At 66.5% G+C, this 21,357-nt stretch overlaps 2 protein-coding genes across 5 annotated transcripts in view; one reads left to right on the forward strand and one right to left on the reverse strand.

The window, feature by feature from the left end:
* The first annotated feature begins 1,033 nt into the window (after positions 1-1,033).
* On the forward strand, positions 1,034-4,506 carry CDPF1 (cysteine rich DPF motif domain containing 1). 2 transcript variants are annotated; one of them, XM_054695977.1, is made up of 5 exons: positions 1,034-1,064; positions 1,825-1,939; positions 2,238-2,350; positions 3,035-3,146; positions 3,680-4,506. In XM_054695977.1, exons 1-5 carry the CDS (start codon positions 1,036-1,038, stop codon positions 3,824-3,826), a joined length of 516 nt encoding a protein of 171 aa, XP_054551952.1. In that variant the 5' UTR covers positions 1,034-1,035; the 3' UTR covers positions 3,827-4,506. The 2 variants fall into 2 exon arrangements, with proteins under 2 accessions (XP_054551952.1, XP_037369279.2); XM_037513382.2 differs by having other exon boundaries at positions 1,825-1,942; positions 3,680-4,505.
* Positions 4,507-4,834: 328 nt separating this feature from the next.
* The window catches only part of PPARA (peroxisome proliferator activated receptor alpha), a 31,650-nt gene continuing 15,127 nt past the window's right edge, over positions 4,835-21,357 (reverse strand). For all 3 annotated transcript variants that reach the window (XM_037513376.2, XM_037513377.2, XM_037513375.2), the window contains 6 exons: positions 15,051-15,300; positions 14,038-14,198; positions 12,239-12,377; positions 11,420-11,622; positions 10,608-11,055; positions 4,835-9,068 (listed from right to left, as the gene is read on the reverse strand). In XM_037513376.2, coding sequence (XP_037369273.1) covers positions 8,821-9,068; positions 10,608-11,055; positions 11,420-11,622; positions 12,239-12,377; positions 14,038-14,198; positions 15,051-15,285 — 1,434 coding nt within the window. In that variant the 5' untranslated portion in view covers positions 15,286-15,300 and the 3' untranslated portion in view covers positions 4,835-8,820. The remainder of the gene's footprint in view (positions 9,069-10,607; positions 11,056-11,419; positions 11,623-12,238; positions 12,378-14,037; positions 14,199-15,050; positions 15,301-21,357) is intronic.

The raw sequence follows: 21,357 nt of genomic DNA on the forward strand, positions 1-21,357 counted from the left end.
CTCCCTTGGTGGTGACGGGACGTGTCTTTCCCAATGTCCTGATGGCCTTAGTCTGGAGTGGGGGTGGGGTCCACAAAGCCTGCATGGGATTAGCTCAGGACATCATTTCCCCCTAACTGGGGGACAGACTGAGGGCTACCCGAACCCCCAAACTTGCCCACTCCAAAATGGGTTCTGCGATCTGCTGCATCAAGATGGAACACGCCTCCGGCAGCCCGCTTCTTGGATGCTGTCACACTAGCTGTGACTCCGCTGGGTTTCCTCAAAAACTGTGGTCCAGGGTGCCCCCGCGGCCCGGCCAGAGCCCCCCACGGGCCCAGGCGAGGCTGTGCCGCCCGGCTGTCCTGCCAAGGCCGTGCCCCGCCGGGCCAGCGCCCGGGCCGGCGCCTCCGGGTTTGTGATCTCGTCGCTGCGGCCGCGTGGGCCGCGTGCTCGGGCGGAGTCGCTCGTCGCCCGCACCCCCGCAGGCGCGGCCCGCGCTCGGGCTTCTCCTCCCGCTCTTCGGCGCGAGTCACACCCGCTTCTTGCGGGAAACCGGCTTTTAAATTTCCTCGGGGCAGCCGGACTCTGGGACTTGGTGGACTCCACGCGCGCGGCCATTCAACCCGAGGCCGCCGCTCCCGCCGCCGCCGGTGCCGCGACCCGCCCTCCGCGGGCCCCCGCCGCCCCGCCCGCCCCGGCCCGCCCCGGCCCGCCCCGGCCCGCCGAGCCCCCGAGCCCCCGAGCCCCCGGCCCGCCCGGGCAGGAGCCTCCGCGCGGCCCACCCGGGGCCTGAGGCGCGGCCGGGGCGGGGCTGGGCGAGCCCAGGGGTCCCGTCTGCCGGCGCCCCGACGCGCCCGGATCGCCCTCTTCTCTCTGCTCCCCGAAGAAAGGCCCCCCGCCCCCGGCGCCCCCCCCCCGCGCCCCCCGGCGCCCCCCCGCGCGCCCCCGCCCCGGCCCGCGCTCAGCAGGGTCAGCCCGCGGCGCGCCGGAAGTCCGCGCGAGGCCCCGCCCCCGCCCCGCGCACGCGCCGGAGCGCAGGGGGCGGGGCCGCGCATGCGCGGGGCGCAGGGCCGGGCGCGGAGGTGAGCGGCCCGGCGGGTCCGAGGGGCCGCGGTCGGGCGGGCCCGGGAGGGGCGCGAGGCGGGCGGGAGCTGGGAGAGCCGCCCCGGGGCCGCCCGGCCGGCGGGTGCTGGGCCGTGCCCGGGCGTGGGCGGGGGGCGGGACGGCCCCGCGGGGAGCGCCGGGCCTCGGGCCGGGGAGGGCGGGCCCGGGAGGGGCGGGGCCCGCGGCTGGGCCGGCCCCGCGGTGCCAGGGCCTCCCGGGGGGGCAGCCGCGGCCGGAGGGGGCGGGAGGGCTGCCCGGGGCGGAGGCGGGGGTCCTTGGCGGCCCCTGCAGCCGGGGCTCCTGGGGGACGCGGGGCTCCTGGGGGACGCGGGGGGTCCTGGGGGACAGGGGGTCCTGGGGGACGCGGGGGTCCTGGGGGACGCGGGGGTCCTGGGGGACGCGGGGGTCCTGGGGGACGCGGGGCTCCTGGGGGACGCGGGGGTCCTGGGGGACAGGGGGTCCTGGGGGACGCGGGGGCTCCTGGGGGGCGCGGGGGTCCTGGGGGATGCGGGGCGTCCTGGGGGACGCGGGGCTCCTGGGGGACGCGGGGGTCCTGGGGGACGGGGGTCCTGGGGGGCGCGGGGGTCCTGGGGGACAGGGGTCCTGGGGGGCGCGGGGGTCCTGGGGGATCCGGCGCATCGGCCGACCCTCACCCGCCAGCCGGGTCTCCTCAGCAGCCCCGGGGACGCGCAGGGAGCGGGGCGAGCTGTTTGCCGACGCCGGCCTGTCCGCCCCCAGGACACCCGAAAGCGAGGAGAGAAAAGAAACATCCCAGTTCAGGGTCCAGACAAGGACCAGCCAGAATCAGCCACGCGGACACGTCGGGCTCTCCCGCGGGGAGCTTGAGATAAACGTGGTCAGTGCGCTGAGCGCAGGCGGGAGAGTTCGGGAAGCAGAGAAGGGTCAGGGGGAAACGCCGGGGAGGGTGCGCTGACCTGGCGAGGGGGCAACACAGACCCCCGGCGAGCCCCGAGTGCCTGGGGCCTGCTGGACACAGCGCCTCACCAGAAGGGGCGGCGGGTCTCGAGGGGGAGCCCCTGGCGCTGCCGGGCCGTGTTACTTGGATGGGGGCAGCAGTGACCCTGCCGCCTGTGGGTGGGAAGCTGGGGTAGCTGGTGCTGACGGTGCCGTCCTGTGTCCGGACCTCGCAGATGGCGTGGGACGCAGCGAGCCGTCCCCTGGGTGTGTTTGAGTGCCAGCTCTGTGCCCTGACGGCCCCCTACAGCTACATGGGGCAGAAGCCCCCCAACACCCAGTGTGTGCTGTGAGTATGTGGCTGGCGGGGCCGCCCCCAGGCCTGCGGTGCTTAGACCCGGCCTGCCGGGCTCTGGGCGCTCCGAGTCGGGCCGGGCTGTCGGCTCTTCAGACCCTCCAAGCCCCGTCCTCCTGGCTCCGCTGAGTCCGGCCCCGCGCCCGACTTGAGCAGAGGCGCCTCACTCAGGCCGAGCAGCTCCCCCTGGGCAGTGCCGCCCGCGTACCTGCTGCTCCCTCCAAGACCCTCGGCGGTGGAGCCCGGCTGCGGAGCAGCTCCGGCTCTGGTGGAGCCCCAAGGGCCAGCCTCTGGGACTCTCCTTGTCCTTCAAGGCGCCCCACGTGGGGGCTGACCTGTGCATGCCTGTGTGGGGCCAGAGGCTGGGCAGAGGCCTGTCTCGTGTCCGAGGCCAGCACCAGTGGGAGTGTGGGCACCTGCTCGTCCCAGGGTGGAAGCGGGCACCTTGCAATGGGAGGGGCCCCGGGGATGGCGCAGCAGCCAAGCAGGGGGCTCCCCACTGTAGCTGTCACTGAGCCGAGAGCAGGCCTGACTTCAGTGCCAGCGGCCTCTGTCGCCAGTCCTCTGTCCCCACTCAGTGGCCGCCCCCACGAGCACAGGGTGTGAGGCCCGGGACGTCCATGCTGCTGCCCAGCGAGGCCTGGGCCGTGCTGACCTGGGGCCTCCCTCCCTGCCCAGCCTCCTGGAAGAGAGCTACGTCACGAAGGACCCCTTCACCCCCGACAAGGACAGGTTCCTGGTGCTCGGCTCCAGGTGCAGCGTGTGCGGCCGGCTGGTGTGTGTGGGCCCGGTGGGTAAGGTGCCCCCCCCCACCCCACTGTGGGCACGGGACATGCGGGCCCTCTCAGACCTGTGTGCCTCCGCCTGCCTGTGCCGCCTGGCCTAGGAGCCGCCCTGGGCAGGGGCTGGGGCCCAGGCCCCTTCCTTCACAGGGCGAGCCACACTGCAGCGGGTGCTCACCCCCGGGCCCTGCGCAGGGTCAGTCAGGCGCTTGGTGTTAGGCCCCGGGCATGGGGGACGGGGCTGGGCAGTTCTGGCCTCCGCCCAGGCCAGCCGCTGGCCCACAGTCCATGGGGAGGGAGGACTCTGGGATTGCTGACCTCCTGCTGCTCCCCCTCCTGGCGACCCGGCCCCCACCTCCTGGCGGGTCTCACCTGTGATTCTGGGCCGGCCCACAGCGCCTCCCGGCTGCCGCCCCTCCCCCAGCCCCGCCCCTCCTTTGCTCTCAGGCGAAGCCCCTTCCCACCGGCTCCGGCTGCCTGCGCCCCCAGCGCGCTGCCCAGCGCCCGAGCCTGGCCCTCACTCCTTCCCTCCCGCCCTCAGGAGTGCAGCTTGTTCTACGCCAAGAGATTCTGTCTCCCTTGTGTGCGGGAGAACATCGGGGCTTTCCCCTGGGAAATTCGGCAAGACTTGGAGAAACGGAAGTTCCCATCAAAGAGACCTGCCAGCCAGCCCGGCTCCCGGACGTGACACAGGGTGCCAGTCCCGGAGGCCCTCGGCCTGGGCTCCCGGGCCCGTCGCCTGTCTGCTTCAGTTTGGAGCTGGGGTCAGGCCTGCAGCAGCGCAGAGGCGGAGCCCACGGGACAGTGTCCTTCGGAGCCCCCCGGGACCTGCTGGGCTCAGGAGCTCTTCCCTGCAGCGCGGGAGGGGCCGGGCTGAGGGCAGCCACCGGGGCGAAGCCAGGCCCTGCCGGCCTGTCCTGTCTCCTCCCCGGGTGCAAGGCCTTCAACGATTCTTGGCATCTGGGGGTAGCTTCTGCGAACCTCGCTGCCCAGCTGGACCCATGGACACGGCGGCAAAGGGACTGTGGGGGAGACTGTGTGGGGAGGCTGCGCGGTTACCTCGGGGGCTGTGTTGCCCGTATGCCAGCCGGGGTCTCCCTCCTCCCAGATGCTGGACGCTTGCTTTCCCGGCTTGGCCATGGCACCCCCGGAGGCGTCTGTGCGGGGCGGCAGGTGTGTGATGGGTGGACTGGGTCTCCCGGGCCTGGATGTGCTTTCTCTGGACCACGCCTCGCACTCGCAATTAAAATCCAAAGAGCCACATGGCGTGCTGAAGAGGCGTCCTTGGAAGAGCGGAGACTCGTGCTCAGTGGGCGGGCGCCAGGCCCTTTCCTTTCCCAGCCCCGGGCGTGGGCTCGCCCCTGCCCTCATGGCCCTCACAGGGGCCTCTGCTCCCAGTGCCCACAGCTGCCCGGCTCTGCCCCGGCCCCCCGCGGCGGTCACGGCGTCCCTGGCCGGGGTGCGTGCTTGGGTGGAGAGTGTGAGCGCGAGGGGACCCATCCGGGCTGGATTTTCGGATGCCCGCGGATGGGGAGCTGCCGCTGCTGGTGTGCCGGGGAGGGCCGGGGAGGGCCAGGGAGGGCCGGGCCGGGCCGGGCCGGGTCGCGCTCGGCGCAGGCACCGCGCAGGGGCTGGGTCTCCTCAGACACCAGCTCACGGCTGCCTCGCGACATGGCGCCAACTCACCGAGCAATTTTAAAAAATAGTTTATTTTTTTTAAAACCATTAAGGCAAAACTGTACCCTGAAATTAACTCTTTACATTCATCAGTCTTACAGTAGGACATTCCAGAAGGTAAGTTCCCATAAACTCAGGACAAATCAATACATAGGGTCATTCACTCTCCTAACAGGAAAATGAGTCAGACCCGAGATTTAAAAAAAATTAAAGTTACTTGACAGCCTTTTCCTAACTGCCTGGAACCCCATCAGCTACCGTGACTAGAAGCGACGCCCGCCGCCTGGCCCCGAAGCCCCCGCGCCCGGAGGCGGCGGCTGGAGGGGAGAGGTCGGCTTTGGGACCTGGTACGTGCGAAAGACTCGGTCTGTCAACCCCTGGACACAGCATGAGGCCCCGGGAGGTGACCCTGAAACTCGCCCGGCGCCGGCCCAGGCCTTGCGTGGGCTCTGCCCCCCGCCTGGCGGCCCGGCCGGAGCGAATGCCACAGGCCCCTGCCGAGATGGGCTCGGGTTCTGCTCGCACTGCGCGTGGCCCTCGGAGGCCGCCGCCCACTTCCGTGGGGTGGCTGGGACCCCACGCTTCTTTGGTAATAACCCACGAGGTCAGGGCTCCGAAGCGCTGGCCACAAGGGCCGCCGCTGGTCAGCAGGCGCTGCTGGGCAGCACGGACATCTGCCCGGGTGGCAGGGCGTCCGGTGGAGAACAGCTTGGCCTGTGCTTTGTGTGGAGTATGTTGGACCGGCCGGGCTTAGGCAGTGGACACGAGCCCCAGGCGGCTCGGGAGAGGCAGCATTTCGGGGCACGCGTGTGCACGCCCAGACGTGCTGCATCTCACTTGCGACCGTGCAGCCTCCTGGTGTCCCCAGGCCGGGTCCACCTTTTGCGGGCACATCAATTAACACTGATTTCGGAAGACTCCAGAGGCGGGCGCTGGTGCGCAGCTGTGGCAGTAAAACATTGGTAACGGGATTAAAACACAAATTCAAACCACAGCATTGGAGATGCCGCTGCTCGGCCTTGGCCCCCGGCGTCGAGAAGCGCGGGCCCGCGGGAGCAGCGCCGAGGGGTCGCCTGCGCGAGGTACCTTGTTGGAGGCCTAGAAAGGGTCCAGGCCTCTAGAAGAGAAGGCATTTCCCAGAGTGAGTGATTTTATTTTGAAAAGTCTTCAGGGCCTGAGGCTTGACTCCCTGCCTTGAGGAGGCCCCTCCCTCTGGGCTCACCCCTGTCCAGGGCTCGTGGGGGGCCCTCAGCGGGGGAGCCCTCTGCACAGGGCTGGGGGGCTGGGTCAGGGGAGGAGGCAGGAGAGGACCCGGCTGGTCTGTTCCCTTCTCTGGAGGAAAACGTGGAAGTTCTTCACATTGACCCAAACTAGCAAACATTTTGAATACAAAAGTCTGATCCAGGTCTTAATTTGCTATGCATGATGTAAAAAAAGGGTTTTTTGGGGGGGCAGATAGCTGCTCCCGCCGGAAGTGACGCTGCCGCGGACTCAACCTGCCCGCCTGGGAAGGGCTCCAGGGTCACGCCGTGTGGGCGCCGGCTGGGCCCTCACACGCACCCCCTCCGGGCGGGCAGACGTTCCAGTCCCGTGTCAGGCTGGAAGCTGGAGACTGGGCCGGTGGAGGCGGTGGGGGGTGGCCCGGGAGCCTGACGCGCGGCTTAGAAAGCGGGGCCATGTGCTCACGGCTGAGGAGAGCCTGCCGCGGCCCGTCAGGCCTGCGCGCAGGCGGCGGGAAGCAGCCGTCGTCATTTCAGCCGAGCAGGGAGGCCAGTGTCCTTTTGTCCTCAAAACTCCCAACATCACATTTCAATGGATTTGGTAGTTTGCGGAGAAGTCAGATGAACCCCGTTCGTATGGAGCACCGGCAAATCCAACCTTGACCTTGGGCCTCGTCTCAGCTCTCTGGGCAGAAAGTCCCCCGAGGCTCGCCCTGGGAGGAGCCCGGGGCTCAGGACGGCGCTGTGGGCGGTGCTGAACGGCCCCCATCGCTGCCGGTCAGGAGGCAGGGCCCCAGCTCCCTGCCCGGACCTGGTGGTCAGGGGCGAATCTGGGGAGGCCCCACGTCTGCTTGGACAGAGACGAGAAGCCCGGCCTCTTTTAAAAGGACAGATGAGAGCGTGGGCCCAGGCCGCGGGGATGTCCCCAAAGCCTCTGTGGCCCCCAAGGCAGCGTGCGTGCAGCTGGGGCTCTGTGGCAGTGTCGCCTCCCTGAGCCCCCTGCTGTGACGGGCCAAGGCTTTGTGCAAACGGTCTGCCTGGATCGCCTGCCCAGGGGACAGCTGGCGGGGAGCTGGCGAGAGGGGCGGCCTGGGTGGCCCTCCGTGGGCCCCACCTCTTGATATTCCAAGGGGCAGTTAGTGGCTCTGATTTAAAATGATTGGGACGTGGGGTTCTTCTGCTGACCGAGGCGAGCGCTGGCCTCTCTGGCTCCCAGGCCAGCTGCTGTCTGGCCGAGGCCCCAGGACCGATGCTGCGAGCGCGACAGGAGGGCGTGTAAGTGGGTCTTCAGGAAAATCTACAGAGTGGGTCTGAAATCCTGGTCTGGGGCTCACGTTTGGAGGCCGCACCTGCCTGATGGCATCTGTCGGAAGGAGGGGCGCCCCCTGGGACTGCACAGGCCTGGCCCTGGCACTGGCCTCTGAGCCCCACCAGGCTGGGAGCTGCGCCCTCGGGGACGACTTGCTTGGAGAGTGGCTGCAACATCTCCTGGTGGGCGTCTCTCTCATGGGGAGAGGCTCCTGGGCTCCCCCAGGCTGGCCGCTGACCGTCATTCTGGCAAAGGTTGTCCCAGCTGGGACTTGTGCTGCTTCTGCTTGAAGTGCGACCGCCTTGCTGTCCTGTCATCATACGCCGACCCTGGGGACTTTGTCACTGCCCGTCCTCATCCTTCGCTCACAGCAAACCGTAACGACTTTGTGAAAGAGCCCGCTTCTCTGCGCACCGCCGGGACAGCCAGGCGGTGAAGGCCGGTCTCCAGGGACCCCGGGACCCCGTGGGGGCAGGCTGAGCCCGGCCGTGGGAGGGAGACCCTGGGGAGACTTCCGAAACCCGTAACCGACATGGCCTTCCCCACCAGACCAAGGTCGCGACGTTGACCTTGAAGACCGAAACCGAGCTTGGATGCTGGAAACACTGCTTTGCACATAAGTGGGAGTCGCCTGCTCTGAAGCCTGAGCTGCACCCCCTAGAAGGCGTGACCCCCACCCCAGTCCTTGCTAGAAAGTCACAGTTGTCTTCTGGGCTCCAGGGGGCACCTACTACCACCAAGAGTTAAAAAAAAATAGTAATAAAGCCGCATATTTTAAAAAGCACACAGGAAAAGAGCAAGGAGCTGCCTTACACGTGGGCCCCGAGAAACGGCTGCAGGCCACGTGCAGTTTGCCCCAAACGGGCCCGCCCTGGCCGGCCTGGGCCTGCGGTTGGGGTGTGCGGGAAGGTGGACGGGAAGGGCGGGCAGCTGACAGGCAGCGTGGCCTGCTCACCAGGACGCTGCGGGGATGGCCCGGCCCCCCACCCCCTCTTCTCCACACATGTCCCGGGAAGAGCGCGGGAACGAGCAGCCCCTGCCGGAGCCCATCGGCCGCCTGAGGCTGGACCCTGCGCTCGGAGACCAGCACGCTGTTGCTCTCCCAATTCAGAAAACGGAATCTAAGTTTCCCAAATAAATATGTTGCTGCTTCTTAAATACCTAACCTTTGGATACCTCTAGACTCACGGATTATAAAAGTTAAAAAGTGCTGATTAGTTTTCAGGATTACAAGGAGCACAGCGGTGCCGGCGGGAGGGCCGACGGATGCGGGCAGCTCCAAGACCAGCAGATGGCCGGCTGCGGCCAGGCCGCGGGGCCGCCAGCCTCTCCTGCGTCCCAGGTCCTGCCCCTCGTGGCCCCCTAGCTCCCCCGGCCCTGCGGGGCCCAGACAGCAGCGGGCGGGCGGGGGTGTGGCGGGGGGCTCCACCCTCCCGGGTCCCGCGGCCTGGCAGGCTCCGGTCGGCCCCCGGGGCGTCAGTACATGTCCCTGTAGATCTCCTGCAGCAGCGGGTGCAGCGCCGCGTCCGACTCGGTCTTCTTGATGACCTGCACCAGCTGCGCGTGCTCCGTGACCAGCTGCCGCAGGTCCGCCATCTTCTGCAGCAGCTTCGGGAAGAGGAAGGCGTCGTCGGGGTGGTGGCTCTGCAGGTGCAGCTGCAGCACGTGCACGATGGCCTCCTGCATCTTCTCAATGTGCCCCACGTTGAGGAGGCCCGGCCGATCTGCTCTCAAAGGAAACAGAGACCACGAGTGACCGCGCTGGTGGAGGCCGGACCACGCGCGGAAGCCCGGGCGCCAGCAGGTGGCGCCAGCGAGGCAGGAGTGCAGGGCCGCCCGCCGAGGGCCCGGGGAGCCTGACACCGGAGACGGCGGAACGGCTTTCTTTTCCTTGAGTCAAAACTAGGTCCTCGGGTGTGAGTTTTCCAGCCATATTAAAGGATGCAATTGCGTCGGACCTGGGCTTTGTGCATGCAGCTCTGACACGCGCCCCTGGTGTGAACCAGCTGAAAAGCCAGAGAGAAATGGAAGGCGGGGGGAGCTGGTGGGAAGGGACCCTGGAGACCCCATGGGGAGCTCTGGGACTCCGCAGGGGCCCGTTCACTGGGGTGACGTCCTGGGGCCGGGCACTCCTGGGCACCAGACTTCTGGGGCACCGAGCACGTGTCCTGCCTGGTCCAGAAAACACAGCCCCTTCCACATTCAAAGGCTTCCTCTCCTGAAGCCCCGTTCATGGCGAGGTCTTTCTAAAGTGGAGCTAATGATGTGCATTCTCATCACTTCTTTGGGGGGAATTGTAAAATAAATATAATTCTGTTTTTAACCAGCAAAATTAAAAACCAGAAATTTAAGCCGTATACAGATTGACTGTATCTCTCACCAGGTAACTGTATCCGTCCGTTCCTTTGTAGAAGGAGCCCCCGGCCACACCCACAGCACACAAGGGACGACCACACGGCATGAGGCTGCCCCCCAGCCTGCATGCTTTGCCAGCGCTTCCTCAAGACCAGCCCCCAGGTGGATGGTGACTGGGACATGCCTCACCCCCAGGCCTGCCCAGCCCCTGCCGAGCCCAGCCCAAACCCTGCTCAGCTCCAGCCTCTGCTCAGCTCCTGCCCAGCCCCAGCCTCTGCTCAGCTCCTGCCCAGCCCCAGTGCCACCCATGCAGCCACCTCAGGCTGCCAGCAAGTCGGTCAGGCAAGAGCAGCCCAGGCAGTGTGTGGGGGTGGAGACCCCATCGGTCCACCCCCAGGCTGGGTAGGGTCAGCTGAGTGTACAGTAGAGGAATGACCTTCCAGATTCGGGACGGGGCTATTTAAAGGACCAAGACACTAAGCCAAAAATCTGGGGGTTCAGAGCCAACCTCGGGAGAGGCTCCACTTCCCTGGCGAGGCCACTCAGACAGCACAGCAGCTGGCAGCCGCCGCGCGGCTGGGGAGGTGCCTTCTGGGCTGCACAGAGACTGTGTGATCCGACAGCCACACGCGCTGCCCCGCGCGCTCACCCAGAGCACGGACGCTACCGCCAGGAGCTGCGCCCACCGGGTTACCCGACGGGATGCTGTTATGTCGGGGTGTCTGAACACCATGAGGCATTTTGGCAACAAAAACACAGAAAAATACATCGTGGCTTTCCCAACAACCCGACAGAACACTCACGCCCACGTCCCCGGAGTGTGTTCCCGGGGCTCACGCGCCCGCCTGTGGCCCCCGCACGGCAGCCCCGCGCCCCCGCCCCGCCCCGCGGCCCCGCGCCCGACGCACCTCCGCAGCAGATGATGGCGGCCACGAAGAGCGAGATGTCACTGTCGTCCAGCTCCAGCGCGTTGAACTTCATGGCGAAGTCAAACTTGGGCTCCATGATGTCGCAGAAGGGCTTCCGCAGGCCCTTGAGGAACTCGCGCGTGATGAAGCCGCTGCCATAGGCGACCAGCATCCCGTCCTTGTTCATCACGGAGGACAGCATGGCGAAGATGGCCTCGTACACGCCGTACTTGAGCAGCGTGACCTGGTCGTTGAGGTCCAGGCTGGCGAAGCCCGGGATGGACTTGGCGAACTCCGTGAGCTCCGTGACGGTCTCCACGGACATGCACTGGCAGCAGTGGAAGATGCGCACCTCCGCCTCCTTGTTCCGGATGCCATCGGCCACCAGCTGCGCCACCAGCGTCTTCTCGGCCATGCACAGCGTCTCCATGTCGTGGATGACGAAGGGCTGTGAAGACAGCGGGGTCGGTGAGGGACAGCGGCCTCCGGCTGCCACCTGGCCCTGGCCCCGCCACCTCACAATGAGCTGGGTCCCCGCGCGGGGCTTCCGGCCACACCTCAGCACAAGCCAAGCCGTTCACACACCCCTAGGCAAGAGGCGAGGGTCCGGCTGGTCATCCGTGGCCGTCTCCCTCTGCAAGGGCAACGCTGAGCCTCGTGCCCTAGTGGACGCGAGGCCTGAGTGGTGGAGGGGCCCAGGCGAGGAGGTGAGGCGGGCCGGTGCGCTGGAAAGGTCCAGAGCAGTCCGAGGGGCAGCAAGACGCGGGAGGCACCGGCATATTAGACCCGCGCGCCCGCAGCGGGGCACCTACTGGGTTGTTGCTGGCCTTTCCTGCCAGGATGACCCGGGCCTTGACCTTGTTCATGCTGAAGTTCTTCAGGTAGGCCTCGTAGAGCCGCTTGGCGAGGGACTTGAGGTCTGCGGTCTCGGCGTCCTCAACGTCGTGCTCACAGGTAAGGATCTCAGCCTTCAGCTTTGCTTTTTCAGATCTCGGCATCCGTCCAAAACGGATTGCTGGGGACAGACCAAGGGAAGCCAGCAGAGGTGAGCGGCTCAGAGGACGAGGGCGTCAGGCCCACTAGCCGCCTCTCCACGCGTGCCGCTCCCTGCTGGGGAGACAGAGTCAAACACAAAGGCCCTCAATCCCAGACTTTCAAAGGGTGGCGCTACCAGGCAGCACCAGGCGGAGGGGCCCAAGGCCGCCACTGGGCATGGGGCGGCTCCTCTAGGTCCAGAGGGGGACAGCGAGCTAGGAAGAGCTGACACGCGGCCTCTGCTTCTGCCGGAAGGTGCACGTGCAGCCTTCGCGAAGCCCTTGCTCCAAACCCGCCTCCGCGCGAGCACGACTGACCACGATTCAGCCCTCACGGGGCGGCAGCCTGGACGGCAACCCTCCTCTGGGCAGCCCGCGCCCTGCACCCCGTGCTTCCGAGCTGGGTTTGCCCCCGTGCAGCGGCGCACTGGCTGGCGTTTCTGAGGACGACCCCAAGCGCCCCGCTGACCGCTGACCCAGGCTGCTTCTGCTGGCCCAGGCTGCTGTGGGCATGAAGTGCTGCAGCGCAGTCAGCGGACACCCAACAAAGGGGGTACATCGGGGCGCGCTGGGAGGCGCGGGGGCGGCCTTACCTACCGTTATGGGACATCCCCGCGGAGAGGCACCTGTGGAAGCGGCAGTACTGGCACTTGTTCCGGTTCTTCTTCTGGATCTTGCAGCTGCGGTCGCATTTGTCGTAGACGAGCTTCAGTCGGATGGTTCGCCGGAAGAAACCCTGTGAGGCGAAGGGGCGGTGCAGGGAGGACTCCGGGCCGCGCGAGCCCCGCCCTGCCGCACCCGTGTCCCCCCGTGTTCCTTCCCTGCCTCTCGCGGGGAGGGAGTCCGCGGGAGCCTGGCGGGAAGCCTGACTTCGCTGGGGCCCGCTGAGATCTGAACTCCGACACACAGGCCGTGAAAAGCAATGACACGAGGCTACATTAAAAAGGACTCCAGGGCCTCCCCTGGTGGCGCAGCGGTGGAGCGCTGGGCTGCGAGGCTGCCCGCAGCCTCTGCAGCGTCGGTTTGATCCCCGGCCGCCAGCGAGGGTCCCACAAAAAAAAAAAAAAAAAAAAAGACTCCAAAGCGTCCTCATCCGACTTGGGAGGACACACTTAGAGCTTCCCAAAGAGTCACTCTGTCTGGGGAGAGTCTGCAAAGGCAGCGCTTCCTCGCCCCAGGCCACACTTTCTGGGAATTTTTGTCCAAAGAATATTAAGTCTAAAAACAAAAATGGTAATAAAAAAACGGAAGTGACTTCATCCCGGCCCGGCAGGAAAGGCCACGCTACGAGGCGCTTTTCACCGCGATGTGGTCAGGACGCTCGAGGGAGTCTGTCTGCCTTGGCCTTCTCTTCCCTCCGCTCCCTGCCCTGCCTCTGTGCTTCCTGGCGGCAGGGGGCTCGGCCCCAGGGGGGTGGCAATGTGGGAGGACGTGGGTATTTTCACGTGATCGAGCTAACTAGGTGTGCAAAGTAGAAGGGCCAGACGTGTCTGGACTGATGAGGAGGGGTGAGGGGCGAGTCTAAACCTCAGGGTGCAGAGGCCTGCTGGCCACGGGGCCCATGCTGCCTGCAGCCAGGCCTGCAGAGCCAGAGCGCAAGCTGTGCTCACAATGGAATACTACTCAGCTGTGAAAAAGATGGACTCTCGCCACGTCGCAGGGATGGAGTGGAGGGGGTTAAGTAAGTAAGTAGAGAAGAACAAACGGGATGATTTCATCACATGCGGAATAAGAGAAACCAATCAGAGGAACAGACCGAGCCAAACGAAAACCGCAGGAATCCGTCTGTGGAACTGATGCCACGAGAGGGGGTGACTGGGGTGGGAGTGGGGGGCGGGGGCTGGCAGGCGTGTTGGTGGTGGGTGTGTGTGAGTCGCACACAGTGTCACCCCCACGTAAACAAGGAGAGTAAGCAAGCAGGACTGCGGCGCCGGCCCCCGTCGGACACTGTAGCCGTGACGTGTGTGGACGGGTGGCCTGGGGGCTTCTGCAGCTGCAGGGCAGGAGGACAGCGCACCCCAGGCTTCTGCCCCGGGCACTGTGCTCAGAGGTGCGGCCCAGCCGGAGAATGAGGTTTAGGTGGAGGGAGCCCCACGGTGCAGGGAGGAGCTGGGGGGACCAGGGAGGACCGAATGCTGGGCCTGGGCCTCGGCTGGTGGGTGTGGGGTCCTGATGTGCCCAGCGGCCAGGACCCCCCACCTGACCTGGCTTGGACAGGGCGGATGTGGACCGAGCAGCCTGGCCCCCGCCCGACCCTGCAGAGACGCCCGTGACCGCAGCCAGGTCCCCTTGGGGGGTGGTGCGCAGACCATTCAGCAACGACAGATGTTTATGTCTAAGCGAAAGTAGCCGCGCGTAGCCACTGGAGTCCCCTCTTGTCCTCTGGGGCCTCATACCTTGCAGCCTTCACACGCGTGGACCCCGTAATGGTAGCCCGAGGCTTTGTCCCCACAGATCCTGCATTCGATGTTTAGAGTTATGCTGGATGATTCATCGGCAGCCCCAGGAGCCACAGGGTAGGTGACGGACGAGGGACTTGAGGCTGGCGAAAGGGTGTCTGGACAGAAAGAGAGATGACTGAGCGTCTGGGCGCAGGGGGCTCGGCACGGGGTAGGCGCCCTCCCCTTCACCAAGGCTGTGCAGCCCCCAAACAATCTTCCTGGGATAGGGCGGGAGCTGGCTGGGGAGAAGGTGCCTGGAGGGTAGTGAGATGCCCAGGCTTCTGCGCCGCTGCCTCCGTGGCCGTCACCCGTGGCCCTGATGGTGCGGGCATGGGCGGGCGCAGGGCTGAGGGTGACACCTCGGGCAGAAGTGGGCATGCCGAGTGGGCACACCTAGGGCTGAGGGTAAAGGGCGGCAGCGGAGGACAGCCGCGAGGGGAAGAGACCGTGAGAGCCCAGAGAGAGTGGACGTCCGCCGGGGCTGGGGGGCCTTCCCGCCCCCGCCCTGCTCCAGGCTGCTGCATGGCCAGTGGCACAGGGACATCATCAGAGCCTGAGAGAGCCACCGAGGGCTTGGACCCCCCTCTGCCACCTGGATCCTCACAGCACCCACCGGGCCTGCAGCACCCGCGCGCTTCGCACCAGGAGCTCCCACCCGCGTGCCAGGGAGACGCTCTCTCAACGCACAGAGCACCCTGATGTGCTGGGCTCAGGGGTCCCCGAGGCTCCTCAGTCAGCCCGACTCCTCCAGACATGCCCCAGTCCTGAAGCCGAGGCCCGTGTCCACCGAAGCTGAAGGGGCCAAGTGCCCAGATGGCGTGGCCTCAAGTGTGCCCCCCACGTCACCCGGACGCCCCACATCACCTGGGTGCCCCATGTCACCTGGGCGCCCCCACATCACCCAGACACCCCACGTCACCTGGGCACCCCCACGTCACCCGGATACTCTCAGGGAACTGCACCCCTACCTGTGATCACGGAGCCGTCCGACCCCGGGCCGCTCCCGAAGCACTGGTACTCTGCGAAGCCGAAGCTCCCGGAGCTGTCCTCCCCGATGGACTGCGCGAGCTCCTGGACAGCGCCCATCTCCTGCAGGAACTCCTCGGACAGCGGGCTCTCCAGGCCGTCCGCCTCCAGCGGGGACAGCGGGCAGATCGGGCTTTCTGTGTCCACCATTGTGGTTCCGGGGTGCCGCTCCCGCATGGGCGCCCCGATCTCCTGGGGAGAGAGCGCGGGTGAGAAGGGCCGAGCGGGCGCGGGCACACCCAGCTCACCCTGCAGCAGCACGGCGCCCTGCGCTGGAGCTGGATGCACACTCGGGGGCGTCTTCACGGCTGTCCCCGGGGCTCGACCGGCCGCTCACGCGTCCCCGAGCTTGTCCTTCGTGTCTGGGGCAGATGAAACCGGGAGGGTGTGAGTCCACGCTCTCTGGGACACCCCCGGCTGCGGGGTCACAGGCGGGCGGGTGGGGTGGCGGCTGGCGCATGCAGGAAGAGGAGATGGGGCTGGACAGCACCAGGCAGAGCGGAGCCCCAGGGAGCGAGGGGGGCTGAGCAGGAGTCCCGGAGTGGACAGCGCAGTGGCCCGTGCCACCTGCCAGCTGGGCCCTCACCATGGGAGCTGCCTGGGTGAGCTGCACCCCCATGCTGCTCTGACCCCCAGAACCGCACCTCAGAACCTGGCTACAGCATTTGGAGACGAGATCTTCACAGAGACGGCCCCATCGCAAAGGGGATGTCACTGGGCCCTAACCAGGCTGACCCGCGTCCGTGCAAGAGGAGGCAGCACAGACCACCGAGACCCCGAGCCAGTCAGGCCGGGCAGCCCTGCCGAGGCCCAGCCACCTGCGCACCTGGGTGGGCCGCACGGTGATTCCCGCCGTGTGGAGGCTGCTGTGTGCTTTCCCTGGCGTGTTCACGCTCGCACTCAGGCCCCCAAAACCCTCCTGTGGCCTCCAGACCCACACTCAGTCACCCCTGGGCCCAGGTGGCTTCCTCCCCAACGCCGCCCTCCTCCCTGTCCGGGCCCCATGGTTACGGCGGCACTGGGCCCTGCCTCAGCCAGCCCTCCCGTCCTGTCCACCTGCCTAGATGCGCTCCTCGGCCCCTGGAGGCAGCCACCCCGAGCGCGGCCAAGCTGCTCGAGGTCCCATGAGCCCCACAAGATGACCCTGAGCTTTCGGAGCTGTTTCCCCACCTGAAGATGGTCCAGGGAGGCCAGCGCCATCCCTCAGGGCCAGCTCTGCCCAGCAAAGCAAGTCCAGGCAGCGCCGTGCCCCTGCATTCTCGGCTCAGAGCAGCTGAGGCCCCGGTGCACAGAGGAAGACCCCCGAGATGGGGAAGGGGACAGCCTCACATTCTGGGGGTGCACGTCTCATGCCAGAGCCCAGCAAGTCCAGCTGACACAAACGCAGGCAGGGCCAGGGCCACCGGCCCCAGCTCAGGCCCGCCCCCGCCCGCGCCGGCACACCTCCTGCCGCGTCTCGCTGGGCGTCCCCCGGAGCGCGCGTCTTCCGAGGGCAAGACTGTCGGCTCGTCAGGTGCGGGACGAGGCAGGCGGGACAGGGCCGTGTCCACGGCGCACAGAGATCCGCAAGCTGCGGCCCCACAGGCCCGCTGGGCTTCGAAACGCCCCTCCCCGCCGACTGGACCGTCAGAGCCGCGTCCCGTACAGCAGAGACTCGCGTTTCGCCACAGAATTGCCTTTTTAGGGCTTAGTAGCCGAACATTTACCAGTCTAAATGTTTCTGGAGAAGACGAAAGAGTTCCTGAGGGTACAGCACGGGAATACAAAGAAAGGAACACAAAGCGGACATGACATGAAGGTGGGGGAGGCCGAGACGCCCGGCGCTGTGCAGTGTCATCGGCCCGCGGGGCGGGCACGCCTGGGAGGCGCTAACGCAGGCCAGGCGGAGGGCGGCGGGCGGCCCGCGGCGCGGCAGGCTCTCTGGGTCGGCAGCGGCTGGGACCCGGCTCCCACGGGGCCCCCACTGTCCTCAGAGATGGAACTCTGCTGGCCGGGCCCCCGCCGGGCTGGCGCGCCTCGCGGGGGAAGAGCCTTGCTAATCTTGGGGCCCACGTTTCCAGCACCACCTCTACTGCGCCGCGGAAGCGCACGGACGATTCCCAAGGCGTGGTGACCCCGGCGCGGCGCTGGGCGGGAAGGCGCCGCCGCTGCCAGGGGAGGTCCGAGAGCTCCTGCTCGGTGTCAGCCCGGAGGCCAGACGGCGCAGCCTCTGTCCACAGACGAGGCTGGCTGTGGAGGAGGGGCCGGCGCTCTGGGAGGCACAGCTGTGCAGGCGGAGCTGTCCTCCCCGGGTGGGGCCTCACAGCCGCTGGCAAGCGGGACAAGCGCCCGGCACAGCAGCGCGCGAGACCCCGGGGGCAGGCGGGACGGATGAGCCTCTGCCACCGCGGGGGCGGCGTGGGCAGGGGCTGGCGCACAGTAGGCGCGCGTGGAGCGACGGGACCGTGCGACTCGGCCCCAGAGGCGACGGCAGGGATGAGGCGCCCTGAGAGCAAACACACGAGGCGCTCTGAGGCTTTGCCGCCGCCTTTGGGATCCCGGAGGACCAGGGCGCCTGCGGGCCGCGCTGGCCTCACCATTAACGGCTTCTTGGACCAGAAGGCATTTGTAAATATTTTCTGAAACGAAACATCAAGTAGTGGTAAACTTGCAGCGCATTTCCACGATAGGGCGTTGGCGATGAACGTGGAGCCTGCCTGGACCGGCCCTGAGGGCCCACGAACTCCCGGAAGGCCCCGAGCAAGTCCCAGACCTCCCGCTTCACTCTGCCGCTCACACCCCGCCTCCGAGCCAGGCTGGCGACCGAGAGCCTCTCGGGTGCGTGTCACGGCAGGACGGCCACCTGACGCCTTCTCTTTTGCTGCATCAAGTCTGACGAGGCTCCACCGCATGGTTTGGAAGTCAAAGATGGAATTTTTGGCACAGGGACCCATTCATGCGACAGACGGGAGCTCAGACGACACATTTTTCTATCTTCCACTGATTCCAACTCACTACCCTGTCAGAGCCCGTGTTTCTCTGTATGCAGTTGAAACGCCATCACCCACAGTTAGAAACCTATTAGCTTCGAAATGTCTTGGGCTTGGCTGTGGAATAACCTCACAAAATCAACAACGATCTCTGACGAGCCCTCTGCACCTTCACCCAGCACCGGGAGTTCAGGAAATCGATTAATCATTACTCCCTGCATAATGATTAACACGCTAACAAGCTGCAGGCAAGGCGAGCAGAGCACTGCGCGGCACGCACGGCGGTGGAGCGAGACACTCCGTCCTGCCACGAACAGAACCAAACGCACACAAACCGCCTGCACATCACCAGGTTAACCGGCAATATCCAGATCTTGCCCAACCCGGCCCGGCGCCGAGGTGTTGCAATCAGAAGAATCTGATGTGCGAAATGGAGAGCGTGAGCACCCACCTTTATCTCTCAAGGTGTCAAAAGAATGTTCTCGGCCATTTCCAAGAAAAACTCCCTCCAGGTTTTACACAAAGTTCACGCTGCCCGCCAGCGCCTCCCGGGCACTCAGTCACGCTGCCCCCCACGCTCCTGAGAAAGGAGTTATTGTTTCTAACACAATCTTATCTCCAGTGGAAGGTGCTGTCGGACACGCCAAGGGAAGCTGCAGGTTGGGGCCCATGTAGCCTCGGCTGCACCAGGTCGGGGAAGGAGCCAGCCGGTGGCCGCGGCAGACCCGGCCAGGATGGGAGGCCGCACGCGCCAGGGAGGGCGCGTTTCTCACGCGGACGAAGCAGCACAGGGGTCCCTGGAACGGTCACCAGCCAGTGCCGGACACCAGCAGGGGCCCCAGAGCCCAGCCTGTCCAGGCCCAGGAAGGCTCTGGCGGGATGGGGGCCGGCACACGACAGGCCGAGCCTCCCTGTCCAGGGTTAGGCTGCCGGCGGGCACGGGAGGCCGTGTCTACACCGTCACGGAACAACAGGCGCCTGGACAGACACGCGGCAGGAGGGAGGCTCCCGTATTACTGCCTAAAACTCACGGACCAAAGATGAGCCGAGGTGGGGGACCCCGGAAAGGCCACCTCTGCACCCCGTCCCTGCACCACGCGTGGCCCCAGCACACGGCAGCTGCACCACAAGCGCTTGGTCTGCTCGCAGTTCCAGGGCCGGGCGCACGGGGGGCTGGGGGCGGCTGGGGGCGCCGGAGCAGGCTCACAGCCATCCTCCCAGGGAGCGGGAGGGGGCCAGGCAGGCCCTTCTTCACCCCCAGGGCTGCTTCTCATGGGGCCAGCCCCGACTCCTCAGGGCGCGGTGTCCCCGAGAGGGGCGCAGGAGGTGGAAGCCCCCACCTGAGGATCCCGCGGCGCCCCTCGGCGGGTCTGTGCAAAGCTGGCATCAGGCAAGCTGGACCCAGGGTGGGGCAGAGGCGCCACCTGGGGTGGGGCCGGGCGGCGGGGATGAGCCGGACTTTGCCCGGCAGCGGGGCGCGGGCAGGCGGGAGCGCGAGGTCAGCTCTGCAGCGTGTTCCGCGCAGGGGTCTGGACTCCGCCTAGACGAGACGAGAGCAGAGTGGCGGGACGAGGGTTGCCCCGCTAGGGGGGGCTGTGCCCCGAGCCCGTCTGGGCAGTGGGAGGCGGGTGGGACATGAGACCGGGGACTGGCCGGGGGTTCTGGAGGCCCCACGCACGCTCGGCTCCCACAGCCGAGACCTCCCGCAAGGACCCCCCGGAGAGGGGCTCCACCTCATAAGGGGGCGCTGACTGATTCTGGGGGTGTGGACTGGGCTCGGGGCTCTTTGTGCACCTCTAACGTGCACGGGGCTGCGCGGGCGGCTGGCAGTGGCCTGCACCCATTATTAGAGTTTTCTGGGCCTCTGCGGCCCAACCTTGTGGCCCTGCCGACGTCAGTCACGTCGTCAGTCAGTGACCTCCTAGAAACAGGGGGTCTTGAGGCGCCCACGATGGTGACTGCTTCTCGAATCTCACCTCGTGGCAAGGCCCACTGACTCGCGCTCCGCGGGAAAGCCGGAGACGGCTGGGCCGTGTGCACCCCGCGGGCGAGGAGCACAGCGCCGAGAGGCCACAGCAGCGGGCCCAGGGCCGCCGGACTGTGGGGCTGGGGTCTGAGCTGCGCTGTGACCCCCGTATAATTTTCTGCGAGCCCAGTGCCGCCCAAAGAGGCCTGGCGTGGCGCTGCAGAGGCCGCAGCCGTCTCCCCTCCCCAGTTTCCCGGCTGAGCGCAGGCTCCGCCGGTGAGTGCGACACTGGGGGAGTCCGTGGGGAGGCTGCAGACCAGCGGGAGTGTTTAGAGACGAGGGGGCTGTTGGGACGAGCCGCGGGGTGGAATGGAGAGGCTGCCCCGGCCCGCACGCTGAGGGGAGGGTCAGCTTCTCATCCTGCTCACCAGCCGCCGCTGAGGGCCTCAGCCAAGCGCGACCTGTGGATGGAGAGCTCGGGGCCAGGGCTCCAGGCCCAGGCGGGGCGGGCGTTTCTGCTGTGCTTTGTAAAGCACCTTTCACGACCCGTAACTGGCTCACACAATCTCTGCATCCCTAGGCACAGGCTTGGTGAGTTTGACGTCACCCGTGAAACCACAGGATAGTGACCGCATCCGTCACCCCCAAGGCGTCCCCATGCCCACCTGCGCCTCCCCCTCGTGTCCCTCCACGCCCCACCCCCACCTGCGTTCGGTCACCACACTCCAGTTTGCATTTCCTGGAGTTTCATGTGACTCGGTCCACACGGGGTGCACCCATGGGGTCTGCAGCCCGTCACTCTGCAGCCATTTCCAGATTCCCCCAGGATGCTGCCTCACCAGCAGCTCATTCCTCTTCGCTGCAAGTAACACTGGCAGTGGGGGCAGCCACCCCTCGGCTATCCATTCACCTGGTGGGGGACAGCGGCCTTGTGCCAAGCTCTGGTGATCACAAATAAAGCTTCCATCAGTCACGTGACAGCCTCTGCCTCCTCTTCTCTTGCCTAAAGACCCAGCTGCGTGATGGATACATCGCACGGGAGCTTTTACCTTTTTAAGAAACCACCAACCGTTTTCCAGAGTGTTTGCCACGCCACACGCACGCCCGCCCGCCGTGCCGGGGAGCTCCGGCGGCCCACGCTCAGGTCTTCTACTGCCCACCGCAGCGGCTGCGTGAGGGTCACACCCAGCTGTGTGCTGTGACGGGGCCTGGGGTAGGGGGTTCACTGGCACTGCCTGGACACGGCCGAGGCTGGAATTATTTATCTTTGGCGAAGTGTCTACTCGAGCCCCTCGCCTATGTCAAAAATCAGCT

This window comes from Talpa occidentalis, unplaced genomic scaffold, assembly GCF_014898055.3.
Source record: "Talpa occidentalis isolate TD23 unplaced genomic scaffold, MPIMG_talOcc4v2.1 talOcc4.16, whole genome shotgun sequence".
Lineage (NCBI taxonomy): Eukaryota > Metazoa > Chordata > Mammalia > Eulipotyphla > Talpidae > Talpa > Talpa occidentalis.